The sequence below is a fragment of the Equus caballus genome, chromosome 23, assembly GCF_041296265.1.
Source record: "Equus caballus isolate H_3958 breed thoroughbred chromosome 23, TB-T2T, whole genome shotgun sequence".
NCBI lineage: Eukaryota > Metazoa > Chordata > Mammalia > Perissodactyla > Equidae > Equus > Equus caballus.
The window spans coordinates 40,326,539-40,349,623 of record NC_091706.1 but is presented as its reverse complement, the minus strand read 5'-3'; the positions used below and the strand labels follow the sequence as shown (position 1 = coordinate 40,349,623).

Below are 23,085 nucleotides of genomic sequence, written 5' to 3'. Positions count from 1 at the left end.
GCAGTGAATTGCTTGAGAACCCAGCTTTCTGATATCAGGTATAGATTTGATAAAAATTTATCAACTTCTTTGCTATCAATTTACTGAAAAGGATCAAATTCAGATATTCAGCCAGTTGTTAATTTCCAGTCCAGGATTCTTTCTTCTTTATAAATGAAAATGGTTTTATACCATCACTTACATATATATTGTTAGATTTTCTTCCCCAGTAATAGTAACTACCTCTCTAGGAATGTGGTCTGTCATCCAGTTTTTCCTCTCTACAAAGCCAGATGACACTGAAACTTGGAATATTATCATTGATGTATTTGTTTTTCTTCATGCTTTCTAGTTAAATGCTAATTTAGAAATATAATGCACATGTTGTGTATGCTGTTCAATGTGGGATGCCTTTAAAATAAAATGCAAACACTTTTCTTTTAAATTAGTCCTAAGTGAAAATGGGTGAGAGTGCCTCAAGAGAAAATACTACATATGATAGTTCGTATTAGAACCCCTAGCAGTGTTAAAATACTTTTTAACATTTTCCATATCAATATGCAAACATTTCACTATACTCTCAAACTGGCACTTTTTCAAAGGACTGTATACCAAAAAGATGAATGCGATGTTTTTACCCCTAAAACTGAGAATATGCAGGAATATATGAATATGTTGGTAGTTTCTTTAGATAAGCAATAAGGAAGAAAAAGTAAATACTGATTACCTCTTCATTTAATGTTACTTAGACCCAGGAGAATGTCAAATAATTAGTTTATTAAAATACTTAATTTCAGTTAATTTTATTTGTGCTGTGTTTTTATATATATGAGTAAATTATTTGCACCTACCTTTGGATATTGCTAGTGATTTTAGATGAGACATCTTTGTGTATGGATCCATTTGGCTTTTCTAAAAGTTATTTGTATTTTATTTGAAAAGCATGATATATTGTTATTTAGTCCCTTCTCTACCATGGGATTTATGTCTGTGACAAGAATCAAGCCTGTAACAAGAAATATTTTGTCATATGACTCATGTTTCTGTGCTTTAACAACATGTTTATAAGTAAAAGCATATAGAAAAATAGCATTGATACTTGCATTATATGCATCCTATTTTTGTATTGTTCTTTTTAATAAAAATGTTATCTCCACAATATATCCTCTCAATTTAAAACATTCTTTGTATATTTATGATTTTAATTTTTTCATCATATAACTGTTTAGATGGAATGTTACAAGAAAATCTATATAAATAACAGTATGGTGTGTGTACACAAGTCACTTTAAATGTTAAACTTAGGTAAAAATACCTAAATTTATTAAAATGTGCAAAATATGTCCATGATGATGAGACATTTAATAAATCTGGAATTTATTTATTTTCCACTTTTTCTTCCTTTTAGGTGTCCAGTGTCCTCAGCATCAGTAGATTGCCAACTCCCTCTCTTTGCAACACCCCAACCAGTGTTATGCTGGTGCTGTCCTACCCATCCCAGATTATTACAGCAGAATGGAGTTGTTCTTTAGTTGTAAGGTAAGTTTCTGTCCCCAATCATTTCACAAACATAGATTCAACTTTTCATTTTATAATATTGTGTAGTTTTGTAAGTTTTTTTGAAGTTTCTTTTCCCATATGGTTCCTTGGATATCACATTCAAAAACTCACAAAACTGCATAATATAATAAAGGACTTGTGACCACAGACCAGCTCCTTTTTGTAGTAATCCCTATGAGGTTATAAAAACCTCTGCTATTTGACAGTTGGGGCATCTCATGGAAAGGGAGCTGGCAATCTGCAGCTGCTGTGGACATTGGATGAGAACGTATTGAGGTAAGCTTCAAATTTAAACCATACTGTATGCTTTTGGTTCCATGGTAGATGCTTGAAATTCATACTTTATATTAAACTGTATAGTAAATTCATAGAAGAAAAATATTATGCTCTTCTTTTTTAAAGGGACCTTCAGTAAATGTTTGAATTATTAAGTTCGCATAACACAGTGAGATTATTTTAGAAAATAACTTTTTACCCCTGAAAATAGAATTCTAATATTGAAAACAGTTCATTATGCCAATATTCACATACCTGTTTATAAAGAAAAGTCAGGACTAAATTTATATATATAAAGCTTATTAAATATATTTCTTATTAGAGAAACAATTATAGATGACCTTTTACTAATCCTTCTACCTACCATCTTTATCTTTGATTCTGTATTGTTCGGTGCAGATAAAAATTGTAAGAGCCTTTCTGATTCTTCCTACATCCATGTTCTCTCTTATGTGTTTGAAGATAGGTGAACTTGCTGTGTTTCTTGCTTTTTAATTCACTTTTAAACCTTAGATCACTATAATTATTATAATTAAACAAAATACATTTTGGAAATTTTCATTTTTGCATTACACAGATACCTGCATGTAAATATGGGTACTTACGCAATACAGTCACTTTCTTCTTTGGGAATTGTCTGTGTGTAGGCCAAGAGAAAGAGCATTGTGTAGTGTAAGGACAGTGGATTTTAGCATTTTAGACTAAAGTCTACTTCTATCTGCAAGTACTTCCCTGTGTTACTTTAGCCAGTTTCCCTCTATAAAATTATGTCCTCTGAGTTCATGTTTAGCTTTCATAATTTCATCCTAGAAGAAACATAATATTTGTTCTTAGTTTTTCCTTTATCTGTATATGTAAAAGCTAATCAGTTAGAAAAGCTATTGCTAGCTTTCAGTTAGTGACCTGATTTAAAGTTCAGGAAATATTTGTTTGATTTTAAATAGATTTTTATGTTAGCCCCAAGTTAAGGCAGATTGTTACCATCTCTGACTAACTTCTTTTAAAAGTTTATAACTTTTCTTCTATTTACATTAGTTCCATTGTATACTGTGACACTCTGAGACCAACACTTAAGTAGGAAGAGACATGTCATTTTAATTCCATTTGCTATATTGACCAGAGAAGATGATAAATGAAACCAGCAGTGTGAGTTTCTCTTTTACTGTCAAGTGGTTAAAGCACCTTGCCTCAAATACCAGTCCCAGAGCAGTGATTGTGAACTTTCTTAAACCCATGCTCCCTTTTGATCAACAGAATAACTAGATACACATAGCCCACGGCAGAGTTACAGGGATGCCCTTTGTCAAGGTCATTGTATTCTTTATATGTATCTTCTAGTCAAAACATTTTATCAGTCTTTATTTTCCATAATTTGTATTATGAAAATAATAGACTTTTTGTTTTCCAAATACAGAATGATTAAATATGCATTTTCAAATAAAAGTGAAGTACCATACCATCACCACCCCAAGTTGAGAATACACAATGTAAAGAAAGGGAAGAAGGCCAAAACCATAAAGTTAGAAGGCCGTAGACATTTCCACACAGATTAGTGGGTAAGACAGAATTGTGTGAAAGTTAGAAATCTATTCTCTGATTAATATTATGACCTCTTCCCTGTGTACAGTCAGCTAGTTCAGTAGTATGTTTTCTGAGCACTGGATTAATTAAAATTTAGTAACCAAAATAAAATCAAAAGGTAAAATCTTTTTAAAACTCTTTTCTGTCAAAATTAATGTTGTAATTTAGTAGACACACAAACACAACTGAAAAATGTCTTGAAATAACAACATCCAACTACACAGTCTCTCCTTCCTGTGCCTCATTTACCTAGTCCTAAGGCTCCATGATACTACTAGTCCTCTGCATTCCCCACCCCATCACCACCACACTAATCCAGACAGCAACCATACTGCCCATGTTAACTCTGCATCTGCCATTCTTCCCTATATAATCCCCAGTTATAAGAAATTCAGTGTAGCTCCCTAGTCTTTTAACACTTTTCCAATTAATTATACCACAAAGAGGATAGTCTCCCCACCGTCATTCCTCGTACCTTTCCCCGTTATGCTCTCTTTAGCTTAGGAAAACTTTACTTCTACTCTTACTATTTAATTTTTGAGCCAAATAGTAATTGAGAAGTAGAAAAATAAAGTTGACATGCCTTAACAGGAAAAATCTCCATATACATATTTTCTATTTTTTATTACAACAAAATCCTACTTCACTCCCCAAAGGATTTAGGGTAGCTATCATCTGCCTTTTCTTCATCTTTGGTTAGTTTTCCTGAGAAGAAAGTTATTTCTTGTTCAGCTTTATTGTTTATCATTTAATAGTTTTGTTTTCGTGGGTTGAAATAAGCAGTTTATACTATCTCTTAACATTTCTGTGAGAAAAACTTTTAAATTATAACTCATTGTAAGTTGGGTCCTTTCAAAAAGCATTTGAAAAGAGGGAAGGTCCATCTGGGTTAGTATATTATATAAAATGAAAATTACTTTTCTTGAAATTTTTTCCACAAAACTATGATTTGTCATGCCACTAAGAAAACACAAGAATTAGTCGGTGAGCCTAGGTTCCATATTTATGTGCACATGCAAGTATAATCCCACATCTTCCTACTGTTCTAGTAAACAGTTCCCCTTCCAAGATATAAAAACCTTAGAGGTAGAAATGTAGGTGTTTATTTTTACATTCATAAACATTCTGTTGGTTTAAAGCACAAAATTTTGGGGGAGTAGGAACTATGCTATTAATCAGTTAGGTTTATATGTAACTAACATTTCTGTAACTGAAATGTTGAAGGTTTTAGATAGATATAAAATTGGGAAATTTTTGCACAGATTTAGGATATGTTTTACTCTGAAGAGTGGTACTTTTTCTGCTTTAATATTCTACATATGGGCAGATTGACTCACTTAACTGTTGCTATGGGATGAAGTCTAATTTTATGCATGTTAAATGTGACCCATGACATATATAGTTATGTGTCTTTTGTTATAAATGAAATAAAATGAGTGGACTGGATGGTATATGAATTTTATCTCAAAGCTATTACCCAAAAAAAAAGAAAGAAATACAACATGGTTATATAACAGTAAATGATGATGATGATGGTATTGGTGATAGGTGTACACTAACATTGTGAAGAAAAAGAGTTGACTACCTAGAGATATAACTTCTGTAAACTTCTTGTTCTTAAGTTATTCGAATAATTTTATGGGTACTGGTGAAGTGTATGTTTACTAGAGGTTTTTATGATCTGGGTCAAATTGAATTTATGTGATACAGTTTTTAAGAGGTATTGATGTAGTTCTAAGAAGTTGGACTTCAGCATCAGGCAGATCTATGTTCAAGTCATAAGACCTTAAACCAGCTATTTAATCTCTCTGAGCCTTAGTTTCATCATTTGTTAAGAAAGACTAAAAATGCACACACTCAGAAGGGTTTTCATTACTGCTAGAGTGCTTGTGTACTCTCATGCTCACTTGACTCCTCCCTTCCTCCCCCTCCTTCTCCCTTCCTTTTTCTCTCTCTCCCTTTCTGTGTGTGTGTGTGTGTGTGTGTGTGTGTGTGTGTGTGTGTGTGCGTTTGTATGTATACATGAAATACTTAGGATAATACTTAGCAAATGGAGGGGGTGTCACTAATTATTAACTCTTAGTGTAGCATTATAGTATTGAAAATAGTGACTGCTTGTTTGCTTTTCTGTGCTGGAAACACTTTTAAATAAAATAATTGTAAAATTTCCCAAGGAAGTTTGTTAAGAAGACTGCTTTTGGATATGGTAACAAGCCTATTCTCTCTTTTTTTCCCCACTGTTTGTGAAAATTACAGAAACTTTACAGAAGTGAGCCTTATCATTTACATATTTAATGAGTTTATATAAATGTATCTTTATGTTTATTTAGTAAATGATTTATTAAAATATTTACAATGAATTCAATTAAAAACTTTTAAAAACTTTCTTGTCCTAGTTTGATTAATGGGTTTTAGATTTCTCCTATAGAATTGAGAATCTTTAAAATATATCAAATAAGACTTACTACAGGATATTTCCTCCCTTTCTGCAGCCTTCTGAAGAAGAGATGCTTATTTGACTGGTATTGGTGTTTTGTTTTTTAACTCAGAAAATAAGTTTCTGAGTAAATAAAATTCACTTTTAGATGAACTCTAAGGAATTTACTTTTAAAATTGTGTTTTTAGGGCAAATGGTATCATCGGAGGCAAGCTGTAAAAGAATTGCATAGTACATTGATACGTCTTTTAAATGAATTACTGCCATGGGAACCAAAATTAATGAAAGCTTTTCAAAGAAACAGGTAATTCCAGCTTTATAATCTATTTTACTTATTTTAGTGCTCTTAATTTATGATTATGGGATGATGTCCTGGAATCATTTAGTAGTTTTCCATTGATTCGTAAATCAACAGATATTTTTGAGTGCCCACTGTGTGCAAGTTGCTTCCTAAGCCCTTAAAAAGTAGTATTGATTAAACAAAACCCCTACTCTGTGGCTTACATTCTTTTTTTCTCCTGATTTTTTTCCCTTGTAAAATGCACAAATAAAATTTATCATCTTCACCAGTTTTAAGTGTACGGTTCAGTGGTATTAAATACATTTATAATGTTGTGTTATTACCCCATCCATCTCCAGAACCCTTTTCATCTTGTAAAACTGAAACTCTATACCTATTAAATGATAACTCCGCATTCCCCCCTCCCCTTAGCCCCTGGCAACCACCGTTCTACTTTCTGTCTCTATGATTTTGACTACCCTAAGTACCTCATGTAATATACAATATTTGTCTTTTTGTGGCTTATTTCACTTAGCATAATGTTCTCAAAGTTCATCTATGTTGCAGCATATGTCAGAATTTCCTTCCTTTTTAAGGCTGAATAATATTCCATTGTATACACGTACCACATTTTGCTTATCCATTCATCTGTAGGTTGACCCTTATGTTGTTTCTAAGTTTTAGCTATTATGAATAATGCTGCTATAAACCTAGTACAGATATCTCTTCAAGACTCTGCTTTCACTTCTTTGGGGTTTATACCCAGAAATGGAATTGCTGGATCATATGGTAATTCTATTTTTAACTTTTTGAGAAACCACCACACTGTTTTCCACAGTGACTGTACAATTTTGCATTCCCACCAGCAGTGCACAAGGTTTCCGTTTCTCCTCATCCTCACCAACATTTGTTATTTTCTGGTTTTTTGATAGTAGCCATCCTAATGAATTTGAGGTGGTATATCATTTTACTTTTGATTTGTATTTCCCTAATGGTTAGTGACATTGAGTATCTTTTCATGTGCTTATTGGTCATTTGTATATCTTTGGAGAAATGTCTGTTCAAGTCCTTTGCCCATTTTTGAATCAGCTTGTTTGGTTTTTTGTTGTTGAGTTTTAGGAGTTCTCTATATATTCTGGCTGTTAATCGCTTATCAGATATATGATTTGCAAATATTTCCTCCCATTCTGTAAGTTACCTTTTTACTTTGTTGATAGTACCTTTAATGCACAAAATTTTTAAATTTTCATCAAGTCCAACTTGTCTATTTTTTTCTTTTGTTGCCTATGCCTTTAGGGTCATATCCAAGAAATCATTGCCAAATTCAGTGTCTTGAAGCTTTTGCCCTATGTTTCCTTCTGAGAAGAGTTTTAGCTCTTACATTTAGGTCTTTGATCCATTTTGAGTTAACTTTTATATAGTGTGTTAGGTAAAGATCTAACACCATTCTTTTGCACGTGGATATCCAGTTTTCCCAGCACCAGTTGTTGAAAAGACTGTCTTCTCCTCATTGAATGGTCTTGGCATCCTTATAACAAAATCATTTGACCATATCCAAGAGGGTTTATTTCTGGACTCTCTGTTCAGTTCCATTGGTCTGTATGTCTGTTTTGCTGCCAATACCACACTGTTTTGATTACTGGAACTTTGCAGTAAGTTTTTAAATCAGGAAGTGTGAGTACCCCAGCTTTGTTTTTCTTTTTCAGGATTGCTTTGGCTATTTGGGGTCCCTTGAGATTCCATATGAATTTTAGGATGAGTTTTTTTCAATTTCTGGAACAAACATCATTGCAATTTTAGTAGGGATTCCATTGAATCTGTAAATTTGCTTTGATTAGTATCAGTTGGTCTTAAAAAGATTAAGTCTTGGGGGCTGACCTGGTAGCATAGTGGTTAAGTTTGTGTGCTGTGGTCTGGCAGCCTGGGGTTTGTGGGTTCTGATCCTGGGTGCAGACCTACACGCTGCTCATTAAGCCATGCTGTGGTGGCATCCCACATACAAAATAGAGGAAGATTGGCACAGATGTTAGCTCAGTGACAATCTTCCTCAAGCAAAAAGAAGTTTGGCAACAGATGTTGCTCAGGACCAATCTTCCTCACCAAAAACCATATATATATATAAAATATATAATATATATTATATAAATATATAAATATATATAATATATATAATGTGCATGGATTGTAAGACAATATATATGTTATATAATTATATAAATATATAATATATAAATATATAATAATATATATAATATATATTAAGTCTTACAATCCATGACATGGGATGTGTTTACATTTATGTCTTCTTTAATTTTTTTCTCCAATGTTTTCTAGTTTTCATTGTGCAAGTCTTTCACATCTTTGATTAATTCCTAAGTATTTTATTCTTTTTTATGCTATTATAAATGGAATTGTCTTGTTAATTTCCTTTTCAGATTGATCATTGTTAATATATAGAAATGCAACTGATTTTTTTGTGTTGACTTTGTCTCCTGCTACTTTGCTGAATTCATTTATTAATTCTAACAAGTTTTTGGTGGACTCTAGGGTTTTCTACATAAAAGATCATATCATCTGTGAACAGAGTAGTTTTACTTCTTCCTTTCCATTTGAATGCCTTTTATTTCCTTTTCGTGCCTAATTGCTCTGGCTAGAACTTCCAGTACTATGTTGAATAGAAATAGCAAAAATGAGAATCCTTGCCTTGTTCCTGATCTTACAGAAAAAGTTTTCACCATTGAGTATGATGTTTGCTGTGTGTTTTTCATGTATGGTTTTTCTTACATTGAAGTAGTTTCCTCCTATTTCTAGTTTGTTGAGTGTTTTTATCATGAAAGGATATTGAATTTTGTCAGATGCTTTTTCTGGGACAGTTGACATGAACGTGTGGTTTCTTTCCTTCATTCTGTTGATCAATTTTCATATGCTGAACTATCCTTGCATTCCAGGAATAAATCCCATTTGTCCATGGTGTATGATCCTTTTATATGCTGCTGAATTGAATTTGCCTTTATTTTGTTGAGAATTTTTATATCAGTGTTTATAAGAGATATTGGTCTGTAGTGTTCTTTTCTTATAGTGTTTGTCGGGTTTTGGCATCAGGGTAATACTGGCCTCAAGAGAATAAGTTAGGAAGTGTTTCCTCCTTTCCAGTTTTTTAGAGAAATTTGAAAAAGATTAGTGTTAGTTCTTCTTTAAATGTTTGGTAGAATTCACCAGTGAAGCTATCAGGTCTAGAGCTTTTCTTTATCAAGAGACTTTTTTGAATACTAATTCATTCTCTTTACTAGTTATAATTCTGTTCAGATGTCTATTTCTTCATGATTTAGTCTTGGCAGGTTTTGTGTTTCTAGGAATTTGTCCATTTCATCTAGGTTATTCAGTTTGTTTCCTTACAATTGTTTATAGTATTCTTATAATCTTTTTAATTTCTGTAGAATCCATAGTAATAACCCCACTTTCATTTCTGAGTTCAGTAATTTGAGTCTTCTCTTTTTTTCTTAGTCCATCTAGCTAAAAGTTTGTCAATTTTGTTGATTCTTTCAAAGAATGAACTTTTGGTTTCATTGATTTTTCTCTATTTTTTTATTTTCTATTTTGTTTATCTCTGGTCTAATCTTTATTATTTCCTTCCTTCTGCTAGCCTTGGGTTTAGTTTGTTCTTTTTCTAGTTCCTCAAGTTATAAAGTTGGGTTGTTGATTTGATATCTTTCTTGTTTTTTAATGTAAGCACTTATAGCTATAAATTTCCCCCTTAGCACTGCTTTCATTGTGTCCCATAAGTTTTACTATGTTATCATTTCCATTCCTCTATAAGTATTTTCCAATTTCTCATATGATTTCTTCTTTGATTCATTGGTTATTTAAGAGTGTGTTGTTTAATTTCCACAAATTTGTGAATTTTCCAGTTTTCTTTCTTTTTTTTTTTTCCTGCTTTTTCTCCCCAAGTCCCCCCAGTACATAGTTGTATATTTTAGTTGTGGGTCCTTCTAGTTGTGACATGTGGGGTGCCGCCTCAGCATGGCCTGATGAGCGGTGCCATGTCCGTACCCAGGATCCAAACCAGCAAAACCCCGGGCTGCCAAAGGGGAGCACACGAACTTAACCACTCGGCCACGGGGCCGGCCCTCCAGTTTTCTTTCTATTATTGATTTCTAACTTCATCTGTGGCTTACATTCTAACGGAATAAACAGTGAAACTCAAATGTCAGTTGGTGATAAGTGCTGTGAATAAAAGTAAAGCAGGGTAAGGGGAATAGGAAATACCTGGTTTGGACAGGATAATGCTTGCTCTTTTACCAGGGTGTTGGGTAAAGCTTCCCTATTGAGTTGATGTTTGAACAGACACCTGAAGGAAATGAGGGAGAGATGCATATGGATATCTGAGAGAAGATGCAGAAGCTCTAAGGTTGGAAGTATGTTTGGCATTTAGAGGAAATGCAAAGGGGCAGGTGTAACCAGAGCTGAGTAAATGAGGAGGAAAGTGGTAGGAGTCAAGAGTCAGAGAATTATAGAGAAAGGTAGTCAGATCATGTAGGTCTTTAAGGATTTTGGTTTTAATTCTGACTGAAATGAGAAGCCATTTCAAGTTTTAAGCAGAGGAGGGACATGATCTGACTTATGTTTTAAAGCATTCACTCTACCTGCAATGTTAGGTTAGTGTAGTGGAACAAAGATGAAAGCAAGGAAATCAGTTGCATTGTAGCAGCAATCCAGGCGAAAAATGATAGTGGCTTGGACCAGGATAGTAGCAGTGCAGATGTCAACCAGTGGTTGGATTCTGGATATATCTTGAAAGTAGGATTAATAGAATTTGCTTAAGATTGGGATATGGAGTGTCAGAAAAAATGAGGAGTAAAAAGGTGATGCCTAGTATTTTTCGTTTACGCAACTGGAATAATGGAATTGCCATTAGCTGAGATAGAGGAAATCAAAGGAGTAGCAGGTTTGGGGAGGAGTGGGGATCCAAGAGTTTGGATTTCAACATGTTGAGTTTTTTGTTTGTTTTAAACAGATTTATTGAGAAATAATTCACATACCATACAATTCACCCATTTAAAATGTACAGTGGTGTTTAGTACATTCACAGTTGCACCAATCACCACAGTCTAATTTTAGAACATTTTTATCACCCCAGAGAAAAACTCTGTACCCATTAGCAGACGTCACCATGCACCACAACTCCCCAGTCCTAAACTTTAGCTCCATAGATTTGCCAGTTTGGAAATGTCATCAAGATGGAATCATACAATATGTGTTCTTTTGTGAATAGTTTCTTTCACTTAGTATGTTTTCAAAGTTCATCCTTGTTGAATCAGTATCGGAACTTCATTCCTTCATTCATTCAATAAGCCAAAAAATATTCCATTGTAAGTACAAACCACATTTTATTTATCCATTCACCAATGGAGGACATTTGGACTGTTTCCAGTTTTTGTCCCTCATAAATACTGCTATGAACATTTGTGTAAAGTTTTGGGTGGATATATCTTTTCATTTCTTAAGAGTATATACCTCGGAGTGGAATTTCTAGGTCAAAGTGTAACTCTATGTTTAACCTTGTGAGGTGCTGCCAAACTCTTTTCCAAAGTACCTGCCCCATTTTTCATTCTCAACAGCAATACATAAGGATTCCATTTTTTCCCCATTCTAACATTTGTCTGCCTTTCTTTTCTTTTTTATTGAGTTCATAATAGTTTACATCGTTGTAAAATTTCAGTTGTACATATTTCTTGTCTGTCACCATGAAAGTGCTCCCCTTCACCCCCTGTGCCAACCCCCCACCTCCCTCGCCCTGATAACCACTGAACTATTTTCTTTGTCCATGCGTTTGTTTATATTCCACACATGAGTGAAATCATATGGTCTTTGTCTTTCTCACTCTGGCTTATTTTGCTTAGCATAATACCCTCCAGATCCATCCATGTTGTTGCAAATGGGATGAATTTGTCTTTTTTTACGGCTGAATAGTGTTCCATTTCATATATATATATATACCACATCTTCTTTATCCAATCTTCAGTCGATGGGCACTTGGATTGTTTCCATGTCTTGGCTATTATGAATAGTGCTGCAATGAACATAGGGGTACATATATTACTTTGGATTGTTGATTTCAAGTTTTTTGGGTAGATACCCAATAATGGGATAGCTGGGTTATATGGTAGTCCTATTTTTAGTTTTTTGAGGAATCTCCATCCTGTTTTCCATAGTGGCTGCATCAGTTTGCATTCCCACCAGCAGTGTATGAGTGTTCCCTTTTTGCCACATCCTCTCCAACATTTGCTGTTTTTTGTCTTGGTAATTATAGCCATTCTGACCGGTGTAAGGTGATATCTCATTGTAGTTTTGATTTGCATTTCCCTAATAATTAGTGATGTTGAGTGTCTTTTCATGTGTCTGTTGGCCATCTGTATATCTTCCTTGGAAAAATGTCTGTTCATATCTTCTGCCCATTTTTTGATCAGGTTGTTTGTTTTTTTGTTGTTGTTGAGTTGTGTGAGTTCTTTATATACTTTGGAGATCAACCCCTTGTCTGATAAATCAACATGTTAAGTTTGATATGCTTTTTAGACATCTAATTGGAATTATTGAGTAGGCAGTTTAGAGTATGAGTCCCAGTTCAAGGAGTGAGCTAGGTTGGAGGTATATATTTTGTCAGGATATGGATTATATTTAAGCTGTGAGACTGGTAGAAATCACTTAGTATGTGAGCATAAATCGAGAATAAGAGAGACTGAACCTGGAGCATTCCAACATTTAGAGATGGTAGAGATGAGTAGGACTCAGCAGAAGAGACTGAGAAGGAGTGTTCAGTAAGATAGGATAACCAAGAGAAAGAGTAGTGTCTTGGAAACCAGGTAAAGAAAGCGTTTCAAAAAGGAGGGCTGCTCATGATGGACTGAGGAAGGTGAGGTTTGAGAATTCATTATGGAATTTGGCAACATGGAGATCATTGATGACCTTGATGAGCTGTATTGGTAGAGAAGTGGGTGAAAGTTTTAGGAGTCTGTTCAAGAGAACTAGGGGAGAGGAATTGAAGTTTTGCTATATAAAGTGGAGCAGAGAAATAGGGCAGTACTTGGAAGGACAAGTTAGAGTCAACAGAAGGTGCTTTGTTTTTTGTTGTTTGTTTTTGTTAATGGGAGAAATATGTTTGTATACTGGTAGAAATTATCTAATAGGGAGAAATGGACTCAGGCAAAGATGGGGCATTTGGTAGAGTGATATCCTTGAATAGGTGAGAGAGGATGCATAAGTGGAGGGGTTAGCTTAGATAGGAAGACGGAAAATATGAGTACAAATGAAGGTCTTAAGATGCAGATGAGGTGTGAGCATGTCAAAATTCTTGTCTGATTGCTTCCAGCTCCCCTGAAATAAGAAGCAAAGTCATTAGCTGAGACTAAAAAGGAAGGAACTTCATACTACCCCCACGAAGGTATTTCTAAAAGGAAATTAATTTTATGGTTATCCTTTAGGAATCCATTCTAGTATCTTACAGCCTTCATCTGCTCCATAAAACCCTTAAGCAATAATATGAAACATAAATAAATTGAGAGTCATTATTAACTAACATTTCTCGAATATTTGTGTGCCACACATACTATGAGGTAAGTAGTATTATTATCCCCATTTTACAAAAAAGTAAATTGATGCTTAGAAAGTTTATGGAACTTGCCCAAAGTCTTAGAACTGTTAAGTGACTGAGGGGAGACTTAAACTCCAACATACACAAATAAGAATTTGTAGCAAAAATAAATTGGAGGATATATGTTCAGATTTTCTTTTTTAAAACAAACAAAAAGTAAACTAAGGATAAAGTTGAGTGTAGAATAGAGCAACTCAGTTGAAAGCGAAAGGAATAATAAAGGATCTCTAAAATATCATGTAATCATTTGGAATTGTGTCCATATCTCCACAGGTTCATAGAAACACAGCTATTATGTTTTTATGTGAAAAGAATCTCTGAAAGATCACTTTTCAGCTATGTTTCCTTATGCTTATTAAAAATATATTTCTAGTGAGACTCAAAAGTTTAGATATGATTACTCTCAGGATTAAACGATAGGTTTTTTTGTTTTACTCCGGATAATAGTTGAAAATGATGCTGTTTCTTAGAATTTCTTGATTAACTTTTTTAAACAACCTTTTAACTATATTATAATCAGTAATTTTAAGGCTATCTCAAATCTATTTCTGTCAATGCAGCTAGAAAAAAAATAATCTTTCTCTCATTTAATAGGTCTAATAGCAGCCTTTAGAAAGACAAATGGGTGGTATGTTGAAGTACTTTATTCTGAAATTGCAGGTATAATCTCTTCAGTTTCTTATGCCTGCACCCTGGGTTTTGTCTTCTTGAGTGATAATCATTGTCAAGACCAAACTAAGCATCTTAGACACACTTGAGATTAAAACATAGTTTTCACTGACAGAATTGAAAATATTTCAATATATTGTTTAAAACGTTAAAAGTTAGTTTAGCTTCCAGTACTTTAAAAGACATATATTTGTTTGTTATGTCGGGCATTTTATTTTATTTCAGGAGCCGCCTAAAGAGAGACTATGATGATTTCAGAAGACAGCCTGATCATGATAAATTTACTAGAGAACTATGGACTACTGAAGAAGGTGAAGGAGATCCTGGAAAAGAATCTCCTAAAGTAGAATTCAGTAAGTCTATAGACTCAACGGAATCTCTAGATATCCTGGAGAAAGATCACTTTGATTCAGGTAGGCTTTAAAACTTTCTTCAAATCAACACTAAAAGCACAAAGAGACGTTTTAGTATCTTTTGTGGAAATAAAGGATAATCTGGTTAATGAAGTATATTGATTGGGGAAAGCTGGTATGTTTTGAAGGTGTACTATATCCTTATAAAAGGTTCTTTGGAGTCATTATTACATTTCTAGGAGTTCCTGGAGCCAATGCCTGACTCCAGACAATAGGTATATCATTGCTCATTACAGACCACACATCCTTGATCTACAATTCCTTTGAAATAGGTTCATCCTCTTCTTTTTATTATTGCTATTTTTGAAGCACTATTTCTGACATTTGCTTTAGATGGAACTCGGCAAGTCCCTAACACTGTGAAGATTTTTTTGTGAGGAATGACAAAGGTTGATGGCCTAATGAGACCAGAGACATCATTCTGATCAGGAGGCTGGATTAGATTATCTGTAATTCATTTCAACTCATCAGATTATATTATTCTGTAAATCTAGTTAAATAGCTTCCTTTAGTCATGAAAGAGGTTAGTATGCAAATTTGTAGTTAGAAACGTATTAACCCATTCTTTTCCATGTCTTTGGTGAATTGAAAAAGAATAATTTCTCATCAACACAGTTTGACCAGATATGAACATAAATTTTTTTTAAACATTGGCACCTGAGCTAACATCTCTTGCCAGTCTTCTTTTTTCTTCTTCTTCTTCTGCCCAAGTCCCCTCAGTATGTAGTTGTATATTCTGGTTGTGAATGCCTCTGGTTGTTCTATGTGGGACGCTGCCTCAGTGTGACCTGATGAGTGGTGCCATGTCCGCCCCCAGGATCCGAACCGGTGAAACCCTGGGCCACTGAAGCGGAGCACGCAAACTTAACCATTCGGCCATGGGGCCAGACCCAAACATAAATTTTTTACTGTAGGAATAATTAAACGCCAGAAAAAGCTGAACATTTTTCATACTTTACAGTTTCTAAAAATAGATTAGAACAGAGAACCATCTCTCTTTGATATCAAGATTTCTCTATCTAGAAGAAGAGAACTAGACTAGGTTCCTTTCCAGATCTAAATTCTGAGCCCTAATTGCTGGCTTGAGTATCTCTTTAAAAGATGTAAAATTTCCTTTTGCACTTGTATTGGCAGCAGAATTAGCAGAATTTGACCAAAAATAATTTTCTCAAAATAGGTTGTTTTGGGGACTATGATATCAACATTACCATGTCACAGGTCACCTTACCTTAATTTTCGTCAGTAGCGCTGAGACTTGAATCACCGTGTAGTAGATTTCTTAATAAATTGTCAGTTCAAAGATTGACTTTCTTTTTTATAATTGGTTTTATTATTGCTATTCAGTTGCTGTTTTATATAAACAGAATGCTTGGTTTTTTTCCAGATGATATGAAATTGTCAGAAATAGATTTTCCTATGGCCAGAAGCAAGTTGTTGAAAAAGGAATTGCCTTCTAAAGATGGACCGAAGACACTGCCTAAAACCCTTAAACGACAGTCCAAACAAACTAGTTATCTGGATGATAGCACAAAAGAGCTTTCCCCAAGAAAGAAAGCAAAGTTAAGCACAACTGAGACAACAGTTGAGAATGTAGATGGAAATTTGCAGATTGACTGTTTGAATGAATCAAAGCATGCAGAGCCACTGTTTCCAGAGTCATTTGCCTCAGTGGAATCAACACCAGTGTCTACTCTCCAGAAAGGGACCAAACCTATTCAGGCCTTGCTTGCAAAGAATATTGGGAACAAAGTGACCTTAACAAATCAACTGCCTCCTTCCACAGGTAGAAGTGCTCCTGCTGTGGAAAAGCCAGTTATATCTCCTCCAGAAGCAAGCCCCATAAAGCCAGCATTGACCTGCCACACCAGTACAAAAGGTCCTTTACAGATGGTATACAAAATGCCCTGTGGCCAGTGGTTGCCCATAGATCTTCATAACAGCTCTGTAAAGATTCAGATGCAACCTGTGCTGGATCCTAAAACAGGAGAAAAAATCATGCAGCAGGTTCTCATTCTGCCCAAGAATTTTGTGATTCAGCACAAGGAAGGAAAAGCAGTTGCAAAAGAAATACCACCACTTCAACAAAAAGGTACAGAACAACGTTGTTCATCTTTCCCACAGACAGCAAATGTGAACTCTTCTTTAGCATCAGTTCTTGTCAATTCAACAGGAAGTGTTTCTACCCATCTACCTAATACAGTTTTCAACAAGACGATTACACCTTTGTCAAATGTGAGTAGTGGTAGACCACAGCCTTTGTCTCCTGTAACTTCCATAAATAATTTATTAACACCACCAGTTAAGACTAGCCAGAGTGAAGCAGGAAAAGTCAAGAATACAGTTTCAGCAGCCACGTTCCCCCAGCCCATTGCTTCACCTACCATTTCCTCAACAGTTCAGACTGTTTTATCAGCAACGACACTAAGTGGATCTACAAATCCTGGTAGTTCCCTCAACTGTTTTGCACAACCACCTTCTGATTGTTCTGAAGCAAAGCAAGAGCTGAAAACTGTATGTATAAGAGATTCACAGTCAATTCTTGTTAGGACACGAGGTGGAAACACTGGAGTTGTAAAAGTACAGACCAATCCAGATCAAAATTCACCCAACAGTTTATCTTCAGGTTCAGTTTTCACTTTTGCTCCTCAGCTTCAGGCATTTCTGCTGCCAAAATCAACAACTTCTTCATCTTCTGCTTTTTCACCAGTAGCTGGAACGACTACTACATCTAGTCTCCCACCTTTTGGCCACACACCCACTTCTATTTCCATTCCAGCTGCCTTTAATCCATCTGTGGGGAAAAATCTCAAACTTACATTAGGCCAGCCTGCCTGCAGTGGTAATTTGGGCCACATGATAGATAAAACTTCGCACATCCTTTCTTCTCCTTTGAAGTCCTCTGTTTCTTCTAGCACTCTACTAACATCAACAGTAAATAGTTCAGTAAGTGTAATTAGCATATCAACAGGAAATTTTGGACAAACCAATGCAAATATTATTCATACTCCCACTAAACAGCAACAAGTTGATTATATCACAAAAAGTTACCCTGTTACAAGATCAGAAGCAACAGCAGCAACAAATGGAGATGTGATCAGTGGGACTCCAGTTCAGAAACTTATGCTAGTGTCAGCTCCGTCTGTTCTTTCTTCTGGCAGTGGAACTGCAATTAATGTGACACCTGCACCAACATCTACAGGTGTTTCTGCCCAGAAGTTAGTTTTTATTAATGCTCCAATTCCCAGTGGCGCTTCAACCCCAACTATTGTGGCAGAACCATTAAAACAAACTCTTCCTCCTCCCTTGAATAAAACATATGTTAAGACTCCAGAGCAACCTCAGATAGTGCTGATTCCATCTACAGTGGGAGCACCAATAAAAATAAATTCATCACCAACTGTGTCTCAGATAAAAGATGTGAAAATTGGGCTAAACATAGGTCAAGCAATTGTAAATACTTCAGGCAGTGTGCCAGCTATACCATCAATTAACATATTGCAAAATGTAACCCCAAAAGGAGAAGAAAAAAGTACCAAGGGCTATGTTTTGCCATTGTCAACAAGTGGTAATTCAATTCCAGTAAGCTCAAATATTGTGAGTCAAAATATTACTCCTGTTAATGAATCAGTGGTTTCTACAGCGAGAGCAGTAAACATGTTTTCAGTAACAGGAGCAAATGTATCTTTGGGTTCTCTTTCAGTGACCTCAACCTCTGCTTCAGTTGGGACACGACCTCCTGTTTTAGTCAGTGGAAATGATACCTCTTCAAGAATTATGCCTATTTTGTCAAATAGACTTTGCACATCAAATCTCGGAAACACTGTGGCTATATCAACTGTGAAAACAGGACATCTTGCGTCATCTGTTCTGATTTCAACTACACAACCAACAGTGTCTCCAAAATGTTTAACATCAGCTTTGCAAATCCCTGTTACTGTTGCCTTGCCTACACCTGTGACTGTATCCCCTAAAATAATCAACACAGTTCCACAAGTGGCAACAGTACCAGGAGCCACACGTTCTGTATCTGTTTCTAAAAGACAGTCTCGGACTTCTGTCCAGTTTCAGTCACCAGGGATTTCAACTACAGTGCCAACAAATATAAATACAAATAAACCTCAAACTGAATTGCCGTCCCTTTCACCAAGCCCAGGTAAAATAATTAATATTTCCAATTTTGCTTCTCTACCAAACCAGCAAATGTCTCCTGCTTTAGTAAAATCAACCCCCAGTTATACTTCTGCTCCAAGTGGCTCTGCCATTCACACTGCTACAGCACCATCAAATGTGACTAGTGTGGTAGGGGGTCAGTTTAGTGAACCTTGTATTCAGCAAAAAATAGTCATCAACACCAGTACACCTTTGGCACCTGGTACTCAGATCATGATTAATGGAACCCGGTTTATTGTTCCACCACAAGGTCTTGGAGCTGGCAGCCATGTTCTCCTTATATCTGCTAATCCAAAATACGGACTCCCCTTAGTTCTTAACAGTGGCCAAAGCATTCAGCCTACACCAGTAGATAACCCTACCCAGAAGGTCACACTAGCATCAAATAATTCTTTAAGTGGGCAACCTGTAAAACATTCTCTAAGAAACTCTACAAAAATTGTAAACTCTCTTGGGAATGCAAGTTGTCTACCCACAGTACATACAACACCACAGATCATAAACACAACTGCTAAAGTTTCTTTTCCACCTCCTACACCAACAGTGTCATTAACTTCAGTAATTAAGTCTCCTCCAGCTACTCTTTTGGCTAAGACATCTTTGGTTTCTGCCATTTGCTCTAGTAATCCTCCACTGCCAACTAGCACTTCAGTATTTCATTTGGACACATCAGTCAAAAAATTATTGGTTAGCCCAGAAGGAGCCATTCTGAATACCATAAATACTCCAGCATCTAAGGTTTCTTCACTCTCTTCATCTCTCTCTCAAATTGTTGTATCTGCCAGTCGAAATCCTGCCTCTGTCTTCCCTGCTTTTCAGTCATCTGGCTTAGAGAAGCCTGACACAGCTGCATCTTGAATTTAGACTAAAAGAGCCAGTTTTTAAATAATGGGGCATTCTTTCAACTCCCATAAAAATTTTAAGTGTTTATTATACTGTTGAAAACATACTATACATAGTTGCGCGCGTGTGTGTGTGTTTTAATGTATCTTTTCATTAGCTTGAAACAAGGCTTTGTTTTCTTGGGGAGGGAAAAATCTGTTCTGTTTCACTCGTTGGTGTGAGTATATCTTCAAAGGTTGTTTGTTTAAAATAGACAGTCAGGATTTACCTGTCTGTATAACATAAATTGAACAAAGTCAAGTTTGATTAGTTTGGAGTAAGCTAGCCTTTTGCACACTTGCGTTGCCACATTTCTTCTTGAATTTGGACTTTTGCAGCGTGTATCTATGATATGGTATTCTGTGTCATTAGTGAAATCTTATTTTTGTTTCTGTAAAAAATATATATATATTTATGCATTGTGAAAATGCAGTCCATGGTGTAAAATTGTACATATTCCTAAATCCCTAACAACCTGTACCAAACTATATGTACAAAGAACTATGCTGTCTTATTTATGTTTTGTTTACATAATGTATAGTTTTTTAAGTATTTTAGTAATTTTGGACCAGTGAACTGTTAGCAACAATGCAGAAGAATCTGCATGTAATAAACTGAGTTGCTGTATTTCTTTGTTTGAATACCATTTTTAAAGTGCATTCTTGTTCTATTAAAAGAGTATTTGATGTAAAATGAAGACGGTCCTTTACAAAAAGGAATTAAGGCTGGGAAATTTGAGTCAATAATAGCTAGCATTTGTACAAGGTTTTACAGTTTGCAAACTTTACTTTCACATATCCCATTTGATTTTCACAGTACTCTTGAGAGGTTAAGTGATAATGTGTCCAAGGTCACCTGGCTAGTGGGTGGTAGAGCTGGTATTTGAACCTGATGCTTTAAATCCTTTTTTCATAATTTTACATTACTTCTGTTATAAAATTTTCTTCTAGATTTCATTATTTTAACTTTTTTCTCTTAATCCACCACCAAATTCTACACTGACCAAAATAAGTAGTCTTCTTTCAGGCCAATGTATTTGGTCTCTGTTTATACACCCTAATACACCCCAGATATGTTCTTTTAAGCTTTTTAAATAATTTTAGATTCACAGGAAGTTGCAGTGATAGTACAAAGAGTCCAGTGTACCCTTTACCTAGTTTCTCTGATACTTTTATTTTTATATTAAGGTGTTGGTTCATAGTGACTGATTTTCCAAAATGATATTTAAAAACATGAATTTTTTTTTAGTTTAGAATAATAAGTGAATGTAGACACCTTCAATTATTTATAAGTACTCTTTGCTGGGGTTTTTTTTGTTGTTTTTTTCAATTACAGAGCAGTTACTTAAATTCCATTGTAAAGCAAGTTTTATGGATCAGCTTATTCTCAGGGTTTGACTTTGTGGTATTTCAGAATATGCCTCATTTTAAATAAAAGATAGATTTTATACTTATTGGATCTTTATATCCATTATCTTATTTGGGATACTGATTGTGTACTCATCCACATTCTATTTATAGTGATAATGTTCAGCCTCATCACATGGAGTTATAGTCTGGGGTTGAAAATGGTAGGGACGAGTAGGCCTAAAAACTTCCTTTGAAACTACATTGAAATTTGTTAGTTATCAAAGTGGAGAGGGCAGTGAGGATATTCCTGGAAAGTTGCTCAAGGCTCTCAAAAACCTGCATTAATGCTCTAAGACAGGACCTTTACCAATCATGTCTATGCTGTGCTCTAGTCACTCTCCCCCTTTCCCTGTCAGTTTAGATTTCAGGGGAAAGTGGGTGATGTTTGGAGTGCATTACGTTGTACATAGGTGGTGCTCAATAAATAAATGTATTACATACTCAACTTTTAAAACAAAACAACCTGAAACTATTCATCTTTTGTCTGAAAAGAATTCTTTAGGCCACTTCCTGAAACTAATTTACTGAATTACCTATGGCCCAGCTTTAATCCCAGTGAAGGACCTAAACTAATTATTAACCACGAATTCTCTTCCAACTCCTAAATCCAAAATCCTAATATGACCTTCAAAGCTCTGTGTGATCTGGTGCACCGTTTAGAGTGAAGCTCCCCACCCCCGGCTCCTTAAAAGGCTTGTCAGTCTGTTTCAGCTTACGTCTCCAGCTTCATTTCAACCTTCTTTCCCCCTTGCTCAGTGTTGTCGTTTTCTTTGAGTTCTTAGAAAGTTCGAGGTACCTCAAGTTCTTCCCAGATGTTCTCTTTGACATGATGTTCCGTTACAGGTTCTCATTACATGTTACATAACTCCCTCTCCTTACTGTACCTCAGCTAGCATCATATTAAGTCACTGATAGATTAAGAAGGACATAGCACTTCTTCACAACTGTAATAAAATTATTTGTATACAATTACTTAATGCCTGTCATTCTTCTTAAAAAGAGACTCTTGTCAGTTGTCTTCATCATGGTCACCCCAGCAACTGGCACACAGTAGACATTTAATATGTATTTGTTGAATAAATGAGTGAGAAATCTAGGTAGATTCTTATATTATTTTAGATCTAGGTTACTTTTTTAAAACTAATAGGCCCACTTTTTAGTAGAAATTTGGCTACATTAATGGATTTATATAATCAAAAAGCCAAATTCTTTTTCCTTTGCCTCCAGTTTGGTAGGTCATGTGGATTTCTGGGATCTTGGCCGAAGAGTAAAAGTCAAATTCCTTGGTTCTTTGTGTTCAGTGTTATCATTAAGTATTCTTTAAAAGTTGTCTATAAAGGCATCATGTGAAGGAAGAAGAGTCACCAAAACACTACCTGAAAGTCTTCATGGTACTAGAAGGGTATGTTTCCACACTTAGTATAGAATTAAGCCATTTGGATGTCTGTATTCAGTATCATTTTAAATGCTAAGTTAAAACATGCTGAAATATCATACCTCCCTCTGATGTGTTAACTCTTCTCTTTCTTCCCATTTCCTATGATTTTTCCTGAAAAAAAATCGATTTTCCTTTGTGATTAGTAAAAAAAAAATTATACATATTATATATATAATATATATAAATATATATAAAATACTAAATGGTTATTTAGATTTCTGCTTCCATTCCAAGCCTCCAATTTTATTGATGAATTTAATAATTGACCTCAGTAGTTTTATGATTAAGGCAGTGATGGCTATAATATGTACACTAAGATAGTAAAAATGTTTACTTGATCCAG

At 35.0% G+C, this 23,085-nt stretch overlaps 1 protein-coding gene across 6 annotated transcripts in view; it reads left to right on the top strand.

Moving 5' to 3' along the window:
* BRD10 (bromodomain containing 10) overlaps positions 1–23,085 on the top strand; it is a 106,648-nt gene that overhangs the window by 69,283 nt on the left and 14,280 nt on the right. For 5 of the 6 annotated variants that reach the window (XM_023627327.2, XM_023627326.2, XM_070248295.1 and 2 more), the window contains 3 exons: positions 6,022–6,137; positions 14,656–14,843; positions 16,228–20,522. In XM_023627327.2, coding sequence (XP_023483095.2) covers positions 6,022–6,137; positions 14,656–14,843; positions 16,228–19,871 — 3,948 coding nt within the window. In that variant the 3' untranslated portion in view covers positions 19,872–20,522. Of the gene's footprint in view, positions 1–6,021; positions 6,138–14,655; positions 14,844–16,227; positions 20,523–23,085 lie in introns of those variants that run through there. The other variant, XR_002803230.2, reaches the window with a different exon arrangement.